The 25,813-nt window shown below is 37.2% G+C and overlaps 1 protein-coding gene across 1 annotated transcript in view; it reads right to left on the bottom strand.

The window, feature by feature from the left end:
• Positions 1 to 1,878: 1,878 nt before the first annotated feature.
• LOC121878933 (mucin-6-like) overlaps positions 1,879 to 25,813 on the bottom strand; it is a 38,650-nt gene continuing 14,715 nt past the window's right edge. The window contains exons 4-8 of the mRNA XM_042385366.1: positions 22,962 to 25,117; positions 22,253 to 22,555; positions 21,081 to 21,900; positions 11,877 to 12,064; positions 1,879 to 9,257 (exon numbers count right to left, since the gene is read on the bottom strand). Of these exons, the coding sequence (XP_042241300.1) occupies positions 9,102 to 9,257; positions 11,877 to 12,064; positions 21,081 to 21,900; positions 22,253 to 22,555; positions 22,962 to 25,117 (3,623 nt within the window). The 3' untranslated portion in view covers positions 1,879 to 9,101. The remainder of the gene's footprint in view (positions 9,258 to 11,876; positions 12,065 to 21,080; positions 21,901 to 22,252; positions 22,556 to 22,961; positions 25,118 to 25,813) is intronic.

Here is a 25,813-nt window from a genome sequence, read left to right as displayed (position 1 = left end):
ATTATTATTATAAGTCATAAAAAAATAATAACAAAATACTAAAAAATAAAAAGAAATAAAAAAAAAAAAATTATAACCAAAAATAAATACAAAAACTGCAAAATAAATCAAGAATGAGAAACGATATACATTATCTATGTTGTGTTGTCAATAGTAAGAGAAACAATTGAGACCCTGCAATAGTGTGTAAATGAGACAGAAAGTCAGATCAGCAACCTGGGACTCGGTCACAATTTTTGTGATGCTATATGGCAGCAGGTTCCACCATTAGACAACACATTATGCTTCCAATATCTTCCCAGGCGGTAGTATCTCCCTGTTTGGTAGCTGCCTACTACCTAGTAGGTAAGTTAATAAATAATTTCGATTTTTTATTCTACTGTATGCATAATATTTAATTTAGCAAGAAACAACGTTTTTAAGCTTTAATTTTTCATGTCTGTTGGAATACAGCAGTTATCCAGTTTTCAATAATTGCTGTCTAAAGGTTAACTGAGTGGCCAAGAAAGACAGCCAACTTTAATTTCATTCAATGTTATTCATCCACAGTATCTTTATTTCTGCAAAAGATCTGTTCTTGTATTGTACTCCCCTTAAAAAATAAAGATTCAAATCTGGTTTAGCTGTTGCACTCACCCAAGCCACTATCACCCACCAACAGCATTCTCTTCCACCAAAAAATCACTTAAGACATACTGTATTGTATTCTCTGCTCATTTGCACATACTGCTTCTTCCTGGATGTTCATCCCTCATTTCTAGTCCACCCATCACTTAACCATTCTATCTATTTTATCTTTCACTCTCCCTTCTACTATCAGAGTTGTAAAGTAACGAAGTAAATTTACTTGAGTACTGTACTCAAGTAACATTTTTGGGTATTTTCTTTTTAAAAAATACTCAAAATTTTCAGTACCTTTACTTAAGTATGGTTTACTAATACTTTTATTCCAATACAAATGAATAAAAAAAAAATCGTTACTCGTTACATGCCCCAGACAATAGTTTTAAATATCCAATCACAGGACAAACTTGGAAGCTAACCAATCACAGGAGTTTCTTCACATCTAGACCAATCACGTGTTCTTTCATATATTTTCATCTATATACCCAAGTGATGAACAGAGTTTATGCGCCCAAGCCACCCTTTCCTTGTTTGGTGTTACGGAGGCAACAATCGTCCACAAACTCCACTACCTGCATCTCCTACTTGTGAGCGCCTGTTTAGTAATGCTGGGTTTATATTTAGGCCTAAAATATCCCAATTGGACAGACATCATTTTGAGAATCAGTTATTGGTTTATCTCAATAGAAATATTTACAAATAAACATGTGCAATGCTGTCTTTCATTTTTATATTAATTTAATTATTTTTTTATAATTTACTGTGGATTTATTTTAATATCCGAGATGATTAATAATTTTGTTGCTACATTTTACCTTCAGTACTCGAGTACTTTATGCATGATATACTTTTTTTTACTTCTACTTGAGTACATTGAAATTTGAAAGCTTTTACATCTAGTAGAGTAAAATTTTACCAATGTAACAACACTTTTACTTTAGTAACAAAGTCTGGTACTTTTTACAACTCTGTCTGCTATTCACCTTTGAATTAGAAACTTTAAATCAATCTTTCATTTCCCTTTCAATACCTATATATCCATATAACTGAGCAGACCCTCAACCACTCTCTGCCCAACACTTCTCACTTCCACATCTCTGCATTTTTTTATTATATGAATCCAATTTCTACCACATAAAATACATATCTAAAGACTTACAAAATACATAAAAATTTTTACATGCAGTATCTAATGTTCAAATGAAAAAATGAATGAACACAAATAATACTGTTCACTGAAATTAAAGCCAAGAAGAAATGAGAATCAGTTTATTTATAAATTATTTAATTCATTTACAATAATTTACAACCATACACACTGTTAATGAGATTGGTTTCTGAGCATTTAATACAATTATTTCTATTTTTACATTCTTACACAGCATATTTTTAATCCTTTTCACAGAAAGGTACTGACAACTCGGGATTTATTTTGGTCTAACATCAGGCGGGTTATTATTAAAAACACATCCCACAAAATATGTAATCAGTGAGGAAATACCTGAAGACTCTCCAAATTACCTGAAACATCAACACGGTATACAATCCCTTAGTCGTTGGATGCTGTCACTTACGTCCAGATTAGCAGAAAAAAAGAAAAAAAAAAAAGTGCTTCCAAAGACTAAGGGATTTAAACAGTACAACTAACAACCGTACTGTGGAATTTTTTTTTTATCAATGATTGTAGTAGATACATGTCAAAATTACTCAACAACATGAATTGTACATTACAAGCATAATTATAATATGATCACTGATTGCTACTTAATGATGATAGACTACTTAAAGAATTTGTCATACGTCCACCTCTGTTGGCCTCCATTACCAGAAATTACAAGTCCTTATTCATAAATGGTCTTCACTTCAGTCGTAGTCCTTTACCATATACTGTACAGCAAGACATTTGGAACTAGATATGAATGAAGGAACAGGGATTGAACTTTTATCACGGGATCAGCCATTGTGAGCCTTGGACAGGGCTATGATGCAGTTCAGCTCTCCTGTCTATAAAATACCAACTGAACTTAATATCATGGCTATCTCAAGCTCAGAATCGCTAAGCACGTCACATTTGGTGAACACAGATGGTGAATAGCAGTAACTGCAATGTACAATTTTTTTATGATTTTTTAAAGTCTCAATACAACAATTCAACATTGTTAAAAGTTTTTATTCCAAAAAATGTCTAGATGCATTGTCAGAAATATATTAAGTATTTCTCCTTCTTTAAAATTACATGAAAATACACTGCCATGGTGAAAAAGTTATGAAAATGAGAGGAGTATTAGGGGAAAGTAAGCAAGGCCTACAAGATGTCTGTATTCTGAAATACACTTCCAAGTAACTAATATTACAAACTTCCAATGGCTATTGTAACATCAGCTTATGAATGGCAGTTCAGTAATAACCATCAGTGCTATTTCAGAATACATGTGCAAAACTATTGAGAAGAAACTTGTGCTAGGTCAGTAAGTCTATATGGAGACACATGGGTAATTTGAACTCGATTTTGAAAGGGTGGTATGTCGTATACATAACAATTTAATGACAGCATTATCATATATAATATTCTATTATATTTTGGTTTTAATATATTACCATTTTTTACTCAAATATATTATTTTCATATCTTTAAAAAGCCTGTGTACAAATTTATAATGAACTGGACAATCTTTTAGAAATGTAGGAGCCAGCTTAAAAAATCTTTCTCAGCCACTTCACTTTTCAGTTACTCCTTTCAAAGGACTTTCTTTGTGAATGAGACTTAAAGAACCATGTACTATATATATTTGGAAAAATAGGCATAAACTACAGGTATAAATAAACATACAAGAAAATAGCATTATACACTGGGCAGAGGAGCATACAAACAAAGATGCTTACAAGTGACTGTAGATTCACATTCCTATTACTACATATAAATTAATACCTGAGGAAAGTGATACCAATATGTCAGAGCTGCAACCCAAAATATCAAGCCAAATTTGACACAACCTAAATTACTTGATGGTCTACCTGTTATCTTTGAGCCAGGAAAGACCCAAAAGATCAAGGGAAGTAAGAAATATCTCTCGGTATGGTTTCTCACTGCCATCCTGACTCCTCCTCGACCCTTAGTGATTAAATAAACAAACCTGGGCAAGACACTGGTGTACCACAACTTATAATTATAATATTGAAAATAATCAAGAGATCCTTTTACAGTAATCACAAAGTAACAGAAACCAAACATAAATGCATAACCAGGTATGAAAACATACGGAAATGTATAAATAGTGGGCAATACTGTTTGCTGGACTCTCCCATAATCGTTATGTACAATATTTCATTAATCATACATATAACTAATCTGGAGAAAAAAAAAAAAAAAAGACTGCTGGCTCCTAAAAAGTTAATATAACCCTCTGGAAGGGGAAAATATTGTTCCACTGTTTCTGACCCATCACACATTACTATGCTTATACAGTATAATGAATGGCCCACACAATATTCACTGTAACAGGAGCACAAAATGCAAGTAAAATTTATTAATTTGAAAATATTTTTTTATCTTTTGCCATTATAAAGCGGTTAAACAACCTTAATCAAATTCATATTACTGGGGTACATTACACAGCTACTTTGCATGTCCTGACAGGTGACTTGCTAAAATGGATACAATTAAGCCTTCCTTGTGCCAGTGATGAATAATATGTAATAAATAATGGCTGCAAGGATTTAAGATAATTTGAGTCACTACAGTGGTTTTCTGGTCTTAATGTATTGCATACCATCTTGGGTAAAAAACTGACCAGGTGATTTTCATGAATTTTTTCAACAATTATGTTCATTGCATACACCAAAAGTACAATTTGTTATCTGGAAACATGATTTGTTTTATCTAGTTGAAAATTTCTTTTTGATTAAAATCTTTTTACATTGCTCAAATTTACTCATATTCACCCAATAATGTCTCAGAGAGATACCAAAGAATACTTCAACTATGGAGAGGGATTGCTAAAAGATATGAAGATGATGTGGTTGAAGGTTTTGGAAGAAAAGAAGAGGCAATAAAATGCCAAAGGAATGGGAGGGAATTAAGATGAGGGATGTGGGGTGGTGATACAGAAATAAGCATATGAGTGTGAGATATACAAAGATGAGGAGTGGAAGAAAAAAGTAAAAGGTGGGATAAAAGAATAACAAGAGAAGAGAAGGTGCTGAAAGATGAAGTAAGCAGTAACTTTACAACTTTAGGTTGAATGAGACAGAAGAGCTCTAGAGCAAGAGGTAATATTTTAAATTCTGGCAGAGACAGAAGAAAAATGCTTTGTATTACAAAAAATAACTACAATGATGGGAGATATATTATGATCAAGAGATGGAAGTGACAGAGTTCAGAACAAGTGGTAGATAATACTGGGAGTGTAACACGACTGGCAACTCTGAGCACCAAGAGGGTACTTAAAAGTAGTTTACAGTACTTTACAATCAACATTCAGATATCGCACCTTATTCAAGTACCAACAATAGGAGTTCAAAGTTGTCTATAATGTCACATTTGTACCTTGTCTATAATCTTATTCATTGTGGATATGAAAGTAAAAATTACAAGTTGAGAGTATACATATCAACAATTTTGATAATGATTAATGACTATGTTGTTGTTGTTCATGAGTGTGAGTGAAGCATCAAAAAGAGACCATCACATAATACTACAAGAAGCCTAAACCTAGCAAGTCTGCATTGCTTTACACTTCAAAAAATCTTTCCAGAATACTTAGTAGCATAACTCAAATGTGTTTGAAAACATGATGAAACTAAGTGGCAGCCACCAACATGATATCAAGTGAATGTGAAAACTCAAAATAGTTGCTAACATCTGTACAAAACAAACTGATATTGTCTTGTGAAACACTAATGCATAGGGGCAGTAAGCACAATGTCAAATTCTAAATATTCTAAATAAATTAAAAACTGGCTGTATAATATATTTATAATTCTTTTTTTAAGTAATCTCTGATCAAGTATATTTCTTTTATCAAATTATCAAATCAAGGGTAACATTATAAAATCATTCATCTTTATTAATGGCAAAACATGGTTCAGTGAATTCATAATTAGCACCATTATAAAACCAACTTATTTCCTTATGTCAAATAAAAAATGGCAGTCAATATATTTATAATTTTTAAATTTCAAACACAGAGTATCTTAAAAGGTTAAAATTGAATTGCCAGTTCTGATGAAATCTATCATCAGGTTTAATAAAATACAGAAAAGGTCAAGGGGTCATGACACTGCTAATGATAAACACTCTAATGATTGTCAAAAAACTGTAGTAGTAAAATGCCATGGATCAATGAGATTCAAATAAATATTATGATTCATAAATTATCTTCGTTATATTAATTATCGACCAGGACAAGATATTAATTATTGACCAGGACAAGATATTAATTATTGACCAGCACATGATATGGAGTAAACAACACAGAAACACATAATGAATCTTTGGCCTTCCTCAAATCAGCCAATAAAAATAAAACCTCTCAGCTTACTAACCCTACGCTAGTAACGAGGATGTCAGGTAGCTTCTTCATTACCATAATAAAAATATTATGAGAAGTAGAAAGTTTGGATTCCTCAGAAAACACACAGGCCAACTTGAAGTGCAGCAGACATCATCACCTTGGTCCTCTACACTGAGATTCTAGTAGACATAAAAGCACAACAACACATCTTTCACTGCCTTAAACACAACCAAAACTTTCACTGTCTATTAACTTTAATCTTCCTTATAAATCCTAATTATTACTTTCATTGTACCTTTATGAAAGGTATTTTAGGTATACTATGGACACAGAACACACAGTGCACAATATATGCAATATTTAAGGTAAATGTATCATTTTAATTGCCAAATTAACTAAAAATGGAAAATTTCCTATTGTGCTTTATATGCAAAATGAAGCTTCCAACTACAACCACTACAACATTATCAGCATCTTAAAAATGTTGTTTATTAATAAAAAATAAATATCTGCAAAACCACTACATAATTCCAAACTGCCTAACTTACCCTCGTTTGAAAACCAAACACCTTCAAGACCTAACGAGCAGGTACTCTAAGTTCACCACAAAATGCTATATCATATATCTGACTGGCTACACTATCTGGTTTCCAACAAATTTATATGCAGTATGTAGAAATGCTTCTGTACCCAAGATACTGTACTGTAATAAATATTGATGTTTTAATATCTTTTATGTACTCACTGTGGTTGTTAGTTTGATGACATCAAGCAAACAGTTCTATGAATAGAAGTAAAATTTAAGTAAGAAGAAAATAAGTAAAATGTTGAAAGGGTGGCGGTCCAGCAAACAATTGTCATATATTTTGGTCCCTGAGCCAACATTATGAAAGTGTTAAGAGTCAGATGAAGAAAGCATAAATCTATATAGTATTGATAAAAATGGTTTTGATAACTTTAGTACTGTACTGACAATAATAAAATGATATTAAAATTATCAGAAAAATAACAACAAAGTTAAAATATATTAAAACGGGGTAAAACACAGGTTTGGAAGCTCCCTATATTCTGCAGGTCGGTGGGTGATGAACAGATGATAATACTGTAATAAGATAGTACTCTGTATTTGCTGTTCACTTCATATTTATTAATTATGATCTGGATATTCATCTCATCTAAGCAAGAAGTACACAATCTATAGATGTGTGGAATGGATAAGCTGATACTTTAGCACCTCTTTCCAAAGACCCACTTTGTCATCGACAGTTGTGAGACATAAATTTTTCACCTTTGTTTTAGGAAACCATCTTCCCACAGACCTGCTCAAATCTCACTACACTGTTTACCTGCAGCCCCACATTGCACCAGCTGAATGTCTCAATTTATGTACCATTGTCGTGGAATGATTACATCTGTCTCTATGATAGCTACTCACACCTCTACTACATGTGCAACAATGGTATTCATAAACAATCTATAAGACAGAACCCTTTCTGATTCATTTGATTTACATATTGCGCTGTAGCAAGCTAATCTCAACATTATGTTAGTGATCTTTCGGGGAGTTGTTTGCTTTCAACAGAGATGAAGAGAGCACAAACTATTAAAAAATATATATGCTTGAAATTGTTTGCTACAATGCAGCTTTCTGAGAGTTGCAAGAAAGAGAAGAGAAAAATGTATTACCATAACATGCACAAGAAGAAATGACATTGCACGAATTGTTATGAGGGGTAGAGAAATGTGACAACTGTTTAAGAATCAGCCATGATTGTTGTAAGAAACCATAATGGTAATAAGTACTGAGAATAATCTTAAGTGTCTATGATGAACATGTAAAAAAAGGGGTGACATAAGTGGTGCAGCACCACCTATAAGGGGAATGTTTGTGTGCAGACCACCATCAACATTTTTAACAGGCATTTCCTAGGAAAGATTGGATGGCGAGGATGGCAGTGTGTATGAAAGAAAAATAAAAGGGAAAACACCAATACAAAGAGAGAGAAAACAAGTATTAACAAACAAGACTAGAATATTATATTACATTCTGTGGTAAAAAGAACCACCAAGTACTTGAAAACATCAAAAATTTCCAAGTGTGAACCATGTATGAGTGTCGGGCCGAGCACCAACACATGAGCTGCACGGTCAAGCCGGGCTCTTGCCCAGCCAGGTGTCCCCCCACTCCCTGTCTGGTTGGCAGAGCTCACCAGAGTACAAAACATCACAGATAAATACAAAAAAAAAAAAGTCTCTTCAGCATGCACTTGTATCACACAAGAGACGAAATTTAAGCGTATAGGAGGGCCTGCTATGTAACTGCACTATTGCCTCTGTTCGTCTCTGTTTTTGTCATGGTTCACTAGCGCACACTAGTGAAGAGCTACATATCACACAAGAACAGATATTGTCTCACAATATCACTGCACGCTGGAGCAACACTTGTCTACCTATAACAAATTATGTAATTAATATTACAGAACAACCAAAATACATGGCCCCTCAGTCATCAAGAACTACACATAATAGAGATGGGCTCTTTGTGCCACTGTTGTACAATGGTCCATCTTGGGTTATGAGTGGGGTATCATTGGGCACCAGAACCTGAGCATTGGATGTGGCCACTGGGGGTATCATCTCCCCGATGTCTGTCACCCCAGTCATTGTCACATTGGCTCCACTGGTGGCCATGGCTATGCTGGACTTGGCCGAAGGTTCTACCTGGGTCACTCGCACTGTTCCACCACTGGTGGGAGGCCAGACACCAGCTGGACGTACTTTTACATAGTTGTTGTTGTTGTTATTGTTGTGGCACACGGGCCTATTGCTCCAGAAGGGTACGGCAACAGTTGCCACCTGAGGCAAGGGCGAGGGTTGCGTTGGTCCCCCCTGGAACCCTTCTGTTCCCCCTGGTGAGAGGTTTATGGGCAGGGCTGAAGAGGGTTGACCCCCTGCCCCAGGAGGTCAGGAGGGCTCTTTCTCTTGTTGCAGAACAAAGGTGGATCTTGCACCTGCTACTCCTGCCTGGCCAGACCCAAGCAATTTAAGAGAAAGGCCCCCTCCTCCACCACCAACTGACCCTCCTCCACCTTTACCCTGCACCTGTAGTCGATTTAGTACCTGGAAAGGACGAAAAAGACATTAATTAAATCAAAGCAGAAGTAAAATTTGGGTAAAAAAAAATAATTTACATATTTTCTCATCTTTTTAAACATGAATACAAAGTCCAAATTGGAGGACAATCATAAAATGCTTCACAAGATTATGTTACCAGAGGCCTTAACTAATGAACTGAACTTCAGTACAGAGTATGTATTGCACTTAATTATGTTAAGAACATACATATAAAGACTATGTATTGCACTTAATTATGTTAAGAACATACATATGAAGACTGCATAAATTCAAACCAATTTTATTTATATGACAGTAGCAATTCTGGTACTGTAAATTAAAAATCTGTAGCATTTTCATATTTCAATTTAATTTCCTGTATGAAAAATTCTACCAGTAAAGATTTGAAATATGTTATTATACACAATATTCCAAAAATGTAGGACTGATCCTGAAATATACTTTCTAACAAAGTTTGTAATCAGCCAAATCTTGTCAAGTAGAATGTTTATTGAAAAATTGGTGTGTCCAAACCATTCCCCATAATGTTACCCAAGGTATCTTAATCAAACTTCCTCGGAATCACACACATGATCTCATATGATGAGACTAAATGTGACAATTGCCCTCAAGAGAAATAAGTCTGTGTAATCAGAATACTTCTAACCAAAGTTATTGTCTGCTATCATGAATTTCATGATCAATTTGTCTTTTTTATATTAAATTCCAACTGATTATTCCACAAACCCAAGGGAGGATACCTGAGCTGAGCTATGGGTTTCCCTAGAAAACAGGATTTTAGGATTAATCCTTCATTTCTGCCTTGTGCCCATAAGCCAGGCAGCTATGAAATAGAAAATGTGAGAATCCTTTGCCATGGTTTCAAAAGCAAAATTGTAAGTACACTACAATGGAGAACAACAAACTATTGTACATTTGACTCTGATTTTTTTAAAGTAAAATTTCAGAAAAGCCAGAATTTTCCAGAAAATTCTGGCTTTTGGAACGATATTCTGAGAAAATTTCAATTCCGGCTATCGAAGAGTTCAGGTTAAGAAGGATTCTGGCTAACGGAGATATTACTATTAACATTACTTTTAGTTTAGGTCGGATAAAAATTTTGGTGGGTTGGCCCACAGAAAAATACCTAAATTGTAATGCAGCCATGACTGAGGAAAGGTTGCCCATGCTTGATGTAAATGATTTCAAATCCACAAAAATCAATCATCAATGTCTCAAAATGAAGGAATTAAGATTAAGAAGTCAATTATTGTGCTTGTTTTACACAACCTGGAAGTTATTTTTAAAGGTACTACAGTATATATTATTATTATATGCCATTTTGTAAATGTCAAAATACTGTTACGTAGAATGTCCCATTTAAGGGCCACGTCTTGTTTTCAAAGGGTAGAAAGGCAGGTCATTGTGAAACTGTCTCCAGGATCCCTTAAATGAGTACTGTGCAGGTGAGGACAGATGAAACACCTAATGAACTCAAGCTAAGGCAAATGAACCTCTGTCCCAGAGCAGGAGGATGAGGTACAACCAGAGAAAAACTATAATCTATACACTAAGAACCCCAGATCGCATTAAAATTAACCTGTACCGTCTAAAGCCAGAGAGTCACTAAGACCCAAAAAGAACCAAAAATTAAACTCATTTAATTGAGGGAGGGGCAGAAAATTGTATCCTCACCCACATGCACAGAAAGGATGGAAAATAATTGGAGGTGGTACTGGAAAAACTGAAGCATGAGAGGACACCATTTACTGCTGGCCAAAAAGGAATGACTAAACCTGTACTACAGTTCCATGAAAGAGTTTAAGCTTATCTATGACCTGCAACAAATGGGAAAGGTTTTAATCTGATCTCAGGAGTTCCAATCCAAGGAGAAAACATCCAGCACACCAGCAATATCCAGAAGGTTATGTGATACAAAATCTGGAAGCTTTTGAGTATCTATCATCTCGAAGAAATCCACCAAATAATCAACTCCATGAGAAGTAACCCAATACTTTAAAAGGATTCTCTATCTAATGTCCATTTAGATGGTAGCACGATATACCTAAACTTAGTATCCATTACAAAGTTCTATGTTCAAGCAAAAGATTTATTGATATGGAACATGATAATCAAAACAAAACATTAATACATCTCTCTCTATTTTCCACAAGGAAAACAAATGAAAGGACCCCTGTTTCTCAAGACAGAAAAATGCAATACAGTATAGGAACTACCATTGTACTAGTACAGAGGGTACTACTGTACTACTTTAGTACTATTACCAAAAACTGATCCCTATTGTTCTCAAGAGTATGCTCTGAGAACTAAGGAAAATAATGAAAATTTTGTAATTTGCTAATGTGTAAAAGCCCACCTCTGTTATGTCTAAAATTATTAAGTGAAAAGTTTGATGACGTTAAACAGACAATATTAGATGAAGATGTTCAGTATATAATTCTAAATATGATTAAAATTATCTAGTCCATCTGCTTACTTGATTAAATGTACAGTGGTTTAAACTGGTTATGTTTATATGAGAAATTTAAGCAGTAAATTCAAATATCAATCATCAATACTCTGTGTATTACTTACGCCTAAGTTCAAAGAAGACGAAAGGCTTACTTGTTGTACGTGATGGAGAGTGAGGCCAGTTGCTCCCCCGCTACCAGTAACAGCTGAGGTAAGATACGTAACCTGGCCAGGGGCTAGGCCGGCAGCGCTGCCACTTGTCACACCACTACCAACAGTATTGCTGCTCCCACCACCAACACTGCCTGAACCCACTGTATTTGTAACTCCACTGCCACTTACTGGAAAACAACAAAATTTGAAGTTAATATGTACACATACACACACAGAAGGCCTGGGCTCTATCCTTGTATACTAGTTCTAGTGCACTTAGCAATAATTAAGTACACTGTCAGGTGTGCTTACCATTGGTGGAAGAAGGTTTTGATGGACTACATCTTGTGAAGGGGATAGGGTGATAAACTAACTTCCGCATGTTATGAATTAGAAGATCAACAACTGTCCATCTACACACACACACACACACACACACACATACCAATATACATGCATGCATGAATACACACACTTGTGTACAGGAGCTATATGTGCATAACTTAGGATAAGCAAACAATTGAAAACAGCAGTACTGTACTAACGTGGACAAAAGTTCGCCCCTTCCCAAACTGAAGCAGTATCGACCAGCACAGCACACCCGCACCAGATAACAATCAGGGTAAGTCAGTTTGGAGATTCATTCCTGTGTCTCAGTTTCACTACAGGGAGCAAACTTTTGTCCACGATAGTACATAAAACATTAAATAAACCAAAAAGTGTTTGCATATTTAAAAAAATATGCAAGAAAAATTATTAAATACGTACAGTAAAGTTAACTTTAATAATAAAGCACAGAGTTGACTTGACGGTAGACTCACATTTTTCTAAATTTTATCGTCTTGTTTCTGATTATTTGTGAGAAGATTTTCCCATTATTATTTATTTGTATGTGTTTTGTGTGTGTGTGTCTACACACACACACACTGTTAGAACGACAATCAGTGCTTAGCGGTCAATGCTTACCTGACCTGACCGGACTGGACCAGACACGCCCAGTCCACCGTACACTCACCACCACCAACACTGGATGAGAAGCCAAGAAAGACTCCAAACTACTTCAGGAGAGAAATGAGGACTCCCTACTCCACCCAAGTGAGGAATTATGAATTTCTAACTTCATCACATGAGGAACAAGAACCATCTCCAACACCCTATGTGAGCTGAAGGACTACCTGGACCACGTGGTGGATATGCAGCTGTAGTGAGGTAGCGGATTAGCACCCAGGTACGACACAAAGGCCATCCAGACAGTGGGCGCCAACATCAGGTCACAAGAATGTCTACAAGACCAGCTCAAACAGTACCAGATCTATAGTTAATCTATATGTTGACTCTTTGTTTATTATATTTTCGTTTTGAAGGCTTTTGTCAATCAAGTGACCCACTCCCCAATTTCATCATATGTAACCTTTCACCTCTGTTCATTGTATATTTTCAGCCTTCGGGCTGCCATGTTATCTTAATAAACCGTTAATTATTATTATTATTATTATTACTATTACACACACACACAATACAGGTAAAAGAAATAATTGTCCTAAGGGCAAAAGCATACAGAGGAGGATGACAAGACAAATCCCAGGCATTAGGAACCTTGAGTATAGGGACAGATTAAAGCATCTGAATTTGCACTCCCTCGAGAGACGTAGAGTGAGGGGCAATATGATTGAGTGTATAAATGGAAGTCAGGGTTAAACAAAGGTGATATAACAATATAACAAAGGTACTTAAATTATCCAGCCAGGAATGAACTCTTAGCAATGGTTTTAAATTAGACAAATTTAGATTTAAGTGCGAGATAGGTAAACACTAGTTTGGAAATAGTGTAGTGGATAAGTGGAACAAGTTACCAAACATCATCATTAACTAGAATTCACTGGATAGCTTCAAATATAGGTTGGATGGATATATGAGTGATAGGAGTTGGGTGTAAACAGGACTGCTCAGTATGGGACAATAGGCCCACTGCAGTTTCCTCCATTCTTTTGTTCTTATGTATAATATGATTCTTACAAAAACATTAAATATCTTCCACAAAGGTCTTGGCTGTGACAGTCACCTCTGTAAGCACTTTCCTGACTGAGTTAAGAGAAAAAGTCTCTCCTGTCCTTGACCTGCTCATTTATGGACTCCTAACTGCAACCCCATTTCATGTATATCAAGTACACTGTACAGGTAGTCTTTGTTATATACTGGTTCAGCAACATAACTACATGCTGCAATCGGTTTACACTAAAATGAGATATTGTGGAAAGAAATAGAGGTATCTTACTGAGTTTACACTAGGAGAGAAAATGTAAAGAGAAAAAAGACTAAAACACACAAGTACACAAATAAGAACTGAAAAGCAAGTCAGGAGGCTGAGAGAATGCTGCCAAACACTCCACACCCAATTCTATCAGTAAAGTAGTCAATACAGGTGTAAGATAATACTTCATACAATAATTCTATCACATGCAAATTATTAAAGATACTTAAAGTAATCTTATTACTGGACTGGTACCAAGCTAATACTGTACATTTATGATATCCTTCACTCGCCTGTTACCAATGTTAGGTACTGTACTAATGCAATTTCAATCACAAGCTTGTCATTGTTTAAAATAATGCATATGATCTTACCATTAACATGTTGCCATCAATGACACTTCACACAACTGTATTATATAACACATATTTCTGCCACTAAAATACGGTAAAACAATCACAAGGCCACAAGCGCCGATTTTAAAAAAGTGAGAAACAAGCCCCAAATGTTTTTCGTTTGTTACTCCACAACCAATAAACACTGTTTGATGCCAAGGAATACATAACTTTTTTTTTAAGGTAATCAATAGAAGAATCAATGAAATACAGTTTCACCTGGATACAAGAATCCCGATGTAAACGTGAATGAAATAAAAGAAAAATAGAATGCCATTAGGGAAGCAATGCAACCATAGGACAAAAACGATGAATTCTCAAAACAGCCACCGGAATATCACCGTATATATCATGCAACAATAATACAGCCCAGTACTTATTTTTAAAGCAAGAATGCTCCAGATTAGAGGTACAGGAAAAAAAAAAAAGTTCCTAAAGTGAATGATTACCATCATTCAATAGAGCACAACTGAAGTAAATTAGCCCCAAAAATTTCACAAAGTCATTTACAAACTAAGAATCTCCCAAATATTTTCTATAGCCTATGAGGACTTACTAAATAAGCTAAAGACCGTTGCACTGCCAAATACCTCGGGGCAAAACATACCTACCTACTTATGACTAAGCTCAGTGGCAGGGATATAATACAGTACAGTACATACATAATTGTCAAATATATTACCTTATTTATTATTAAAGACAACACAGTACAGGTACTGTATTGTCTTTAATGGGGTCCAATCAGATTTGATATAGGCCCAACAAGAGCTAATAGGTACAAAATGACACTTCATGCAGAAACGTGCCGGAGGAGGGGGCGGGGATTGGCGAATTCGCCAGTTTGTCTTTATTTATTCATTATCATATTCTTGTATGATCAGCCTCTTATGGTGTATGTTTCATCATAAATAATATCACATACGGTATTAAATAATAGAAAAAAAAAAGATATATTATTTGTAATTTGACTTCAAAATAAAGAAACACACACGATATTTATTGCACATTCAAATACAAATTTAAGGGTTATTGGGAGTGCTAATGAGTGGCTGCTTAGAGCACAGTGGCCCCCCAGAACCCCCCCAAAAAAGTGGTAAATGTCTGGACAATTGGCAATTCAGACCCCCGTTCCCCCTCAAATTAATTAGGACGTTTGAGGGTTTACTGTATTTACCCATGGGTAATGAACACCCACTAGAGTTGGTCATGCCGAGGGAAGGAGGCCAGTAGCCAGGATAGGACCCCTCCATTGTTCTTGATATTTTTTTATTATTTTTTACTATTTTTTATTTTTTTATCCCCAGTAGTGTGCTATTCTTGATTCCACCGCTTGAGCTAATAGATATACTGTATATGCTTGATTGGATATATAGATTGAGCGTGCTTCATTTTATTTATTTATTTATTTATTTAGTTATTATTTATTTATTATTCAGTTATTCATTAAGGTTATATTGGGTTATAAAACTCATTTCCACAGAAAATGAGTACAGTATCACCTTTGGAAGGAGGAGTAAAAGAAACTTCCAAAAATGTGCCTCTGTACAGTGATGCAGATGGTGTTATAAATGGATGATGCATTCCTGGGGGCTGATCTTCAGACACCTTACACAACCAAAACTAAACCAAAATTAAATACAAGACATAATAAATAAATACAGAACATAAATAAATGTATAACGTATTTTACACCATATAAGACCCCCCATTTTAGCAGGGAGTACCTTTAGGATAAAACTGTTGTTTGAATTTTCCTCCTGTAACCATAGTTTTCTTAAAATAATATATACAGTACCGGTAAAGGTGAGGAATAAATAAAATACAGCTGCTCCTCGACTTACGACGGGGTTTGGGATCCAAATCCAGGTCGTAAGTCGAATTGGTCGTAAGTCGAAAATGCTTAAACAATACATAGAAAATCTAAAATGGGTGTCTCTTTTTCTTCTCAGCACTATAAAACTCTCACGTTTAAGCTTGCCAGCCATTTTAAAGTGAATTACAAGCGAAAATTTTGTCAGTACACAGCGCAATCACTAACGTTTGGACTAAAAGATACGTAATTTGACAAAATTTTGGTACGACTGAGGCGGTTGTAAGTCGAGTATGTCATAAGTCGAGGAGTAGCTGTAATACCGATAAATAAGTTTAAAAAAAAATACTATATTGCCAAACCAGTAAATAAAAGCCAAATGAAAGTTTAACAGCCGCCATATGCATATACAGTACTGTACTCCCTGCTTCACCATAGCAACTGAGACCAGCATGGACGCTACCTCTGCCGTCTCCCTAGCAATGCACCCCCCACCCTCCAACTATACTCTGCGCCCTCCTCCCCTCCCTCACTGAGCCAGCTAACTCGTGTGCAAAGAAATGTACTGTACTGTATATTCCTTTTATGTGTTTACCCTTAGGACAATCATTTCTCTTGCCCTTTTTCACAATACTGTATGTATGTAGGACGGTGTGTGCATGTAACTGAGTAAAAATACATTAAAAAAGTTACGTATATCTACCCGAATATACGAGTTGAAAAACAATCATAACACCTCACAGCTTGGCCCAGTAGCCTGGTGGTTACAGTGAAGAGTCTAACCTAGTTACAATGCCATTATTAATCACTATTCTATCAGTAAACACTAATATTAACAGTAAATTAAGTGAAATATGGCAGGAAGCGATGAGAGTTACAACTGCAGACGACACTCAACTAGTGGTCACTCACTCCCCTTAACTTCTCCCGTTGCCAGGCGTACGTACGGGAGAAATACATTTCTTGTGTAGTCTAATTTGAAAATGGTGACTGGCTCCCTGATTCTGCCCCAAGCAATAACGAACTAAAGTTTAAGTAGCTGTGTTCTTCCTATGGCCTCAGAGAGGAACAACCACTGCACCTGTTGCTTTTGACATAGATTTGGTGAGTACAGTACAGTAACACTATTTGTACTTTTATGTTTTTATCTTCAGTGTTTTGATGTGTTGCAATAATTTTGTCACAGAGCTCAGTACATTATTTTATAAGGGAAAAATTATTTCGATGAACGTAATCCATCTATTGACAGCGTTTTAGTGGAACCTTTCGTTCAACGGGTACTTGCTGTATACGGTTTACTTCAGTTTGATGGTTTAAAAAACTTCTTTGACAATTCTAGGTCAAAGCAATGCAGCTGTGAAATTTTGATAAAGATTGGATATCCTGATATTAATGTACTCGTAGTTTTCCTCAGAAACTCTTAACCCCCCCATCTCCGATAAAAAACTAAGAAATACAGTCAAGTAGAATACAGTATTTGCTATTCTATGTACTGTAAATATAGCTACTGCATCCAACTCTTATAATTTTAATAACATTTTTCACCATCCTGTAGATTCCCAAATTTCCAGCACCAACTGGAACCTACTTTAACAGAAACATCTTTTCACTTCTGAATACCGTACTAGCTATATATAAAATTTTCCAAAACTACTACCTACCAAAAAATAGAACAGAAAAGATAGGGGATTGGGGTGGTAATGTGAAACAATATATCAGAGGAAGAATATGGGGACCAACGCATACCAAGGGGCTTTGTAATGATAGGGTGGCATGATGGTTCTTCTGTCATGGCCATACCCTGGAGGAGTGAGGTGCTATAAACTATATACCCTGTAATACAGTATTTCCAAACCTACATGTACATAATGTGCTAAATAAACTTTTCCAAACTTCCCTTGCAGCTACATAGAGTACTTATACCACTTCATCCATTAATACAGTAAAGGTATCACCAGGTTAAAACACTCAATCCTTGTACCAAGTCCATCCATCATATAATAATAAAAGATATTACCCTGACTGGTTTCTCAGTTAGATACTGTATAGTACAGTTATACTTTAATTTTTATCATTATTTCTTGGTTCCTCCAAAGTAGATCTCTCTTTAACCCTAAAAGGGCAGGTATGATTTTGGTGTTCTGTCTGCCCAGGACGGGGTTTATTTCGCTAAGTAGAAAACAGAACAAATCGCATTAGATAATATTGTTCAAATACATGTAGTATATGCCTTAATTGAGATAATTAAATTTTTTGCACCAATAGAGAACTGAATCTTTTTCTACAAATTAATATTTGGTCAATAAATGCGAGAAATAATAATTTCTTTGATAAATCACGAGGTGAACTGGGAGTACATGTTTATCCGGCTCTGGAGTGAGCCACCAGTGTCAATATAGTAACCACACAACAACACAGCCACGAGCACACCCAAACAATGGCATGAAATCCCAAACATCATAATGATGTCCGCCACCCAGTAAGCGACTTCCTCTCATACATCATATGATATCCGCTGCCCTTTAGGGTTAACTTTTTCATACGCCCTAGACTGTTTTCTGTAGTGCTGCTTCTTATGAAAAAATTAATTAATGTATACATACTGCATACAGTAACTTAAATTACTACCATTTTCCTAAATATGGCAAGATGTTTTTTTTTCACAAGAAAAGTCAGGTTGGAAGCATTATTAATCAAACACTGCACTGATACAAATAATGTGCTTGAGTAAATCCCCAGCTTGCAGTCACAGCATGAATCAACTAGTGTTCACCCAGTCAGGGTCATTTCCACTCTCAAAATTGCCCTTAAATCCACTAAATGTACCACTTTTCAAGATGTCTATATGCTCAACAAACTGCTTCTCCTTCCAGTTCAAGTGAGAAAAAGAGGAGAAAGCCATTTAATTTACAAATGAGTGTTAAAACTTAAGATGAATGTGACTGTGAAGTGCACCATCAGTTGTGGTACACTGACACAGTACAGTCTCTCCTTGACTTACGACATATTCAGCTTACGAAAACCTGGACATACGACGGCCATTCATATAAAATATTTTTCACATTACCCGGAATGTCTTTTCAAGTCCTGACATTAGTGATCGCGCTGTGTACTGACAAAATTTTCGTTTGTAATTCCCTTTAAAATGACTGGCAAGCGTAAAAGTGAGAGCTCTTGTGGTGCTGAGAAGAAAAAGAGACACTAATTTTAGAATTTCTATGTATTACTTTCGCCTTTTCGACTTATGGCCTGGTCGTCGTGACGGAACCCCATCGTAAGTCAAGGAGAGACTGTATATGAAATCATGATTAACAGCATTGAATTGAAGGCTGACAAAGTCCAAACAACATTTGCACAGCCATCCACATACAAGACCATCCAGATTTTAAGCCTGCCACTATACCAAAAAATGGAGGATGCTCTGAACATTTGGATATCAAGCATGCCTTGATGTACAACTGCAATGAGTGGTCTAATGGTTCAGGCTGAGGCAATGGAAATTCAAGCTCATTTGCCTGAGAGAGATGAGAAGCCAGCTAGACAACAAATTCACAGCACGTCAAAGCAGACTTCAAAGCTTCATTAAATGTGTATAACTGTTATCCAGTATTATAATGCCAATTCTGTGGATGGCTAATTCTTTGGACAATTCTCTTGATTTTTCCATTGAGTAACAAAATTTTATATTTCTTGTGTGATTAGTAAGTACAGTACAGTAAATAAATGTTTTAAGCGTTGTTTACTTAATTTTTTGAGCCTCTGGTCGTTAGCCCCTTCTTTTATACTGAACTACTGTACATGCATCTTTATAGCAATTCTTTGTTCCATGAAAATTTTTGGTCCCTACTTGGCAAAATAACCCTGGGTTACTGTATAAAACAAAATCAGATGCAGTGTCAGGAAAAAAAATCACCCATTAAATTCCTTAATGAAACCAAACACCTTTGAAGACATTTTGAACCCACAAACATTATCAATTATCCACCTATCAATATTTTGAGCGGGAATTTTCATGCCTCTTAAAATCCCGAATTTTCCGTAGCTATTTAGAATCAAAAGGTTTAAGAAGAATGTTTTCTTTTGGGTTCTTAAGTAGTGAAATCGCTTTGTTGTATGTACAGTATATGAGGTGCATATGACCAGATTGGACAAAGCACCACTGGTAAAAATCAAGATTTATTTACAATAGGATAGGGAAACCACCTCTGTATCCTGGGAGAGACTCGGTTACTCAGAATGGAAGTGGCAATATAGATGATTTTGGTATTAAGTAAGACTACCCACACATCACTATGTGTGGGGCAGGTGGTGAGGGAGGCAGATAACAGAGAGGAAAGTGCCAGAGGTCTCCATTTTTTTCTGGAGCTTTGTCCACTCTGGTTGTACACACTTTATACAATATAACTGCCTTCAACACTATCAATACAAGATAAAACACTGTGATGACTTGTTCTACAGAGAACTTGCCTTCATTGAAATGATGGTTGAATGTGGCAAAACTTAAACTTTTCAATTATCATTAAATGTTAAAAGACTTTTGAAGGAAAATCTGAAATGTTTACCGAAAAATTCTATCTGATACTTTTACTGTCACATAAAAGTGCCACGTCATATTGTTCTTACATTAAAAAAAAGTAGGGAAAGGCATTGGTGGTCTCAATACACACTCTCTTCTAGGACTTCACAAAATAAAAAAGAAAATAAGATATCATTTCAAAAAGCAATACAAAGTCAAGATATTGTCTTACCTTTGGCATTATTTGTGACCAATCTTGATGCATCCCCGAAAGTACTGCTGTGAAGTTCTAATCGAATACTCCCAGAACCATCACTTTTGAACGATTTAGCTAAAGCGTCAGATATCACTATTCCACTCGGTAAGCCAGACCCAAGAAAAATGTTCGGGTTATCACTGCTCCCTGGCCGTGTGTCCGTCACTGGTGCGTCTCTCCCAAAATTGGTGGGCGTGGATGGGTTTATTCGAATAGGCTGAGTAGTTGAGTTTCTCACTCCTGCAATTGCTACATTACTTAAGGTTATAGTCTGATTGTTCGACAAGCCATTTTGCAAACTGACAACAACAGGAATGTGGTTCTTGTTCCCACTGGCGTCAAGTTGCAATACATTTCCCACAATATTGATAGCACCGTCAGTTGTTTTCACTTTTTTATTTTTATTTTTGGCACTAGTAATGGGAGTCGCATTATTTTTCAAGGTTTCAGATTGAGTGGGTCGTTTAAGTGTTGCTGCCATTGCACTGCTATTCACAATACCCATGCTGTTGCCAACATGGATGTGGCCATTGTACCCTGTGCTCACACTTATGCCGTCCTTGCTGCCAGACCCTGAGGGGACAGTCAGCTGCAACTTTTTAGCTAGCAGGGGTTTGACATTCACAAATCTCTCTTGAGTACCACCAATATTTAAAGTATTGCTGATGCTAGAGTCAGTGAGTACTGAGCCTGGATGGGGCTTCTTCAGAGCATTACGGAATGCACTACGTAATAAATCCGCCCGATGATCCGAGGCCAAGTAACCACCTAGTCTTCTACAGTTGTACGAACACGTCTGAAATATATCATAGATGTATTATCTGGCACCAGGAACCTATTACATGTATCTTCTTATTGAATAGAATTCTATATACTGAATGTGAAAAATAAAATATAATTTCACAATTTACAAAATTTTCAGCACACTATGAAACTTAAATGTTACACAGCACAGCTACTCTTAAAGAGACAATACAAGTTCACATACAGAAAAGTTATGTGATTCTTTAACACTAACAACCAACACTATTTCACAAAATAAAGTTACTTATTAATCTACAATTAATACAGTTGTTATAACACTATTAATAAAAATACTAAACTGTTAATTATTAAATACACCATATGAAAACACGTAAGTAACTCACAGCAAGAGGCTTGGGCGGCTCTCGAACATAAAAATTATCTGCAGGTACGAGGGCCGGAGGAATCCTAGAAGTAGGCGGCCAATATGCAGGAGAGGGGGGCGTGGCATGGGTGTGCGACGGGGTGCTGGGGGGATCCATTGGATGATGTAGGGGTGGGTTGGGAGAAGGGTCACCCGGAGTCACTAATGTGGACGCGGTGCCCCCCAAAGATTTAACCAGGAGTGGGGATGTTGCTGCAGCCCCCCCTACCACCATCCCTCCGCTGCCAGTGGTGGCCATGACCGGGCCACGGGGTGGGGTGCCCTGCAACACACAGTTACATGCCAACCAACACAACACACAACACAAACTGACAAACAATCTCTCAACGAATAGAGAGATTGCTGTTTTTGACATGAAAAATAATCAGTATTAATATGAGAAGTATTTCTGCAACGACACTTCCTATCTGTGAATTGCAGAGGAAATAACCTATTAAGACAAAAAATTTATAAACAGTGAAAATTAGACATAAGAATTTCTTACCCCAATGATACAAAACTAGTGAGCACCATCATCAAAACATGTCCAATGCATTCTGTATTAGCAGAGGGATGATAAGGCAACAAATTTGATAGGTACAATGCATAGATGGCTCATTACAGCATCAAACAGTGAGCACACCAGGCAGGATGGGCACTATGAGGGAGATGAAATGCTCTCAACTTACCTGTATGAGGCCTGCAGCTGCATCTGGTGGCTTTGCAGCTCTGGTTTGAGCTTCCTTAGCTGCTCGGTGCTCTAAGAGGAGATCATCAAATTTTTTAGATCGTCCTGGGACAGCCCGTCGCAGAGAAAGAGAATGTGCTTTGCAGGTGAGGGAACGTGTGCAGGGCTTGGCAGTCTCTGCCACCAATACGCCACAGTGAACCTCAGGGTCGTATTCTCTATCTTTGAGAGGTAAGAGTTTTCTTTCACCAGGTTTTTTCTTTTTGCTAGATTTCTTAGGTGATGGCGTGGGAGGGGCAGGAGTTAGAGCAGAGGACCCAGAAGAAGTGTGTTGGGTTGGTGTATGTGTTGGAGTGTGAGCAGGGGTATGAGTAGGCGTATGAGACGGGGTATGTGCCTGAGTTGACGTAGCAGATACCGGAGACACCAGCTGAGGCCCTCCTGTTGATACCACTGGTTTCTTTAATGTGGCAGCTAAAGTAGGCATGGAGAGTGAGGGCTGAGATGCAATAGTACTAATAGTTGGCTGTGCCCCACCTCCTATGACCACTGTGATGCCTTGACTTGAGGTTCCTAAGGTGGGCGCAGCACTGATGGAGTTGCCAGTAGGGGCTGGCGGTGCACCTAAGGAGGGGGACGGTGTTGGGGTGGGTGTTGGCTGTTGCAACAGACCTGCCAGCTGTGACTCCAGTCCAGTGTTCCCACCATGACATAACTGAGTTATCGAATTCACTGCATTTGTTAATTCATCACATTGAGATGATATTTTTTCTATTTCATCAAAACTAAATGATTCAACAGGTACTTCAATTAGATCAGACTGAGTACTGTTTGTGTATTGCCCCTGTACATCAGCTGTCACTCCCTCAAGATTGTGTGCACAAGCATCAGCTTCAGACAAAACCTCATTTGTAATCTGCTCTAGAACGGGCATTGATAACTGTTCACTATTGTACCGCTGAGGTAACACCTTCTCAATACTTAATTCTGGGGGTTCAGTAGTTTCAACGTAATTATTAGTATTTACAGTTTGTTGGTCAATATACGTCAAGTTACCACTCTCATTCAAGTAGCACTGAGAATTATTGGGAAGAACTGTCTGTGTTAGGTCCGAAGTTTCAGGCGTGGCGTTGAGCACGGCATTGAGGTCTGACTCACTCACCGTGGCCAACAAGTCTGCTTGAATCTGGTTCAGTGTAGCTATGGACATGTGACTCATTGGCACTGGCACAGAGCCCATGGTCTGACTGTTTACCATCATCCCTTGCCTGCCCCCAAGATTAGTGCCATTGGTGGTCACACTGCCAGCAGCCTGACCTTGTGCCTCCACTATGTCGTGAGATCCAACCAGTCCTGCATCCATATCCATACTGGAACTTGCTATAAGATTTTGAGAGGCAGTAAGAGCTTCTGCTTCTGCCTGGAGCATTGCTGATATTTTGTTGACCTCCTCTTCCACACTGGACACAGTCTGGGTTAGCATAGAAACTCCAACAACAGAAGTTCCAGCCATGCTAGCTGGAGGTGCACTGAGGGTCACCATCCCCTGATGAGTTACACTTGGGCAAGATACAATGGGTGGCCCTACACTTGGAGGTCCTACACTTGGTGGGCCAATGCTTGGAGGTCCAACACTTGGAGGTCCAGCACTTGGAGGACCTATGCTAGGAGGTCCAATGGTGGGCGGAGGCCCTGAATGTGTTGGAGGGTGTGGTATTGTGTGCTGCGGAGGCTCAGGTGGGGCTGGAGGTGGCAAGGTTGTTGGCAAAGATTGTGGTGGAGGCACCAAATCTAAGCAACTGTCTAAACAATCTTCTGTCTTCACCTCGGTCTTCAAAGAAGACACCGACAAACTACCAGGAGATGGTAACATCTCACATCTTGGGGATCCTGGCAGTCCCCCAACTCGACTACTGCTGCTGATGCTGGTGCTGCTTATACTGTTACTGCTGCTGTTAGTGCCAGGCTCACTAACAACATGAGAGGTGTGGTTTCCCTCTAATGAGTCTCTGCTGTCAATTCGTCCTTCAAGTTTTACAACAGGATTAATATTATGAGTTCGATTTCTGGTCTTGGGAGTTTTGCTGCTTGATGACACAGATGCTCGAGCTCCTCCAGAGGACTTGACAGGAGTGGCCACTCCTCCATGCCGGAGCTCTACAGGGTAAGGAAAATACAAGAATAGATTTTGCTTGCAACCTTCTTTGGAAAGAAAGGAATATAGGAGGAAACTACATTCTGTAAATTGAACACTCAACCACCTAAATCCTAAACAGAAGTCATTTATATTTTAGGAATCACCATCCTAACTTATGCAAATGCAGCATGAACACATTGGCTTCAGTGTCTCATTACTGACCAGGTTGCCAAACCCTTTTATAAAAAAACTGAGGTACTGTATGTGGTCTCCTGTAAATGAGGGTGAAGTAGGAGGATCTGAAGAGTAATGTTAGCAGCTTAAGAGTGGTTTCCTAGACACAGCATCTCAGTTGTGTGGATACAAGAGAACAGGCATGGAAAACAAGAAGAGTGAGTAGTGGAATGAAAGTCTGACAGAGCTCTTGAAGAGAAGAAAAGGGTATACAAAAATCATTTGAAATAAGGAGTGATGAAAGAAAGAGGAATACAGTAAAGAAAACAGTGGAGTGCAAAAGAAGACCAGATGAATGATGTGGAGAAAAGTTCTCACAGGGGCTTCAAGAGAACACATCATCAGTGTCTTTCATATCAAATAAATATCTCATGATATAGTTTTTGGGTTTCTACTGTTGTGTACAGTACATTTACACATTCTTCTATAACTAGTGCACATAATAAAATTCATTCTGCACTGTGATGTAAAAAATTAGAGGA

The sequence above is a fragment of the Homarus americanus genome, unplaced genomic scaffold, assembly GCF_018991925.1.
Source record: "Homarus americanus isolate GMGI-L3 unplaced genomic scaffold, GMGI_Hamer_2.0 scaffold4060, whole genome shotgun sequence".
Taxonomy (NCBI): domain Eukaryota; kingdom Metazoa; phylum Arthropoda; class Malacostraca; order Decapoda; family Nephropidae; genus Homarus; species Homarus americanus.
This window is presented reverse-complemented; position numbering and strand designations above follow the sequence as displayed.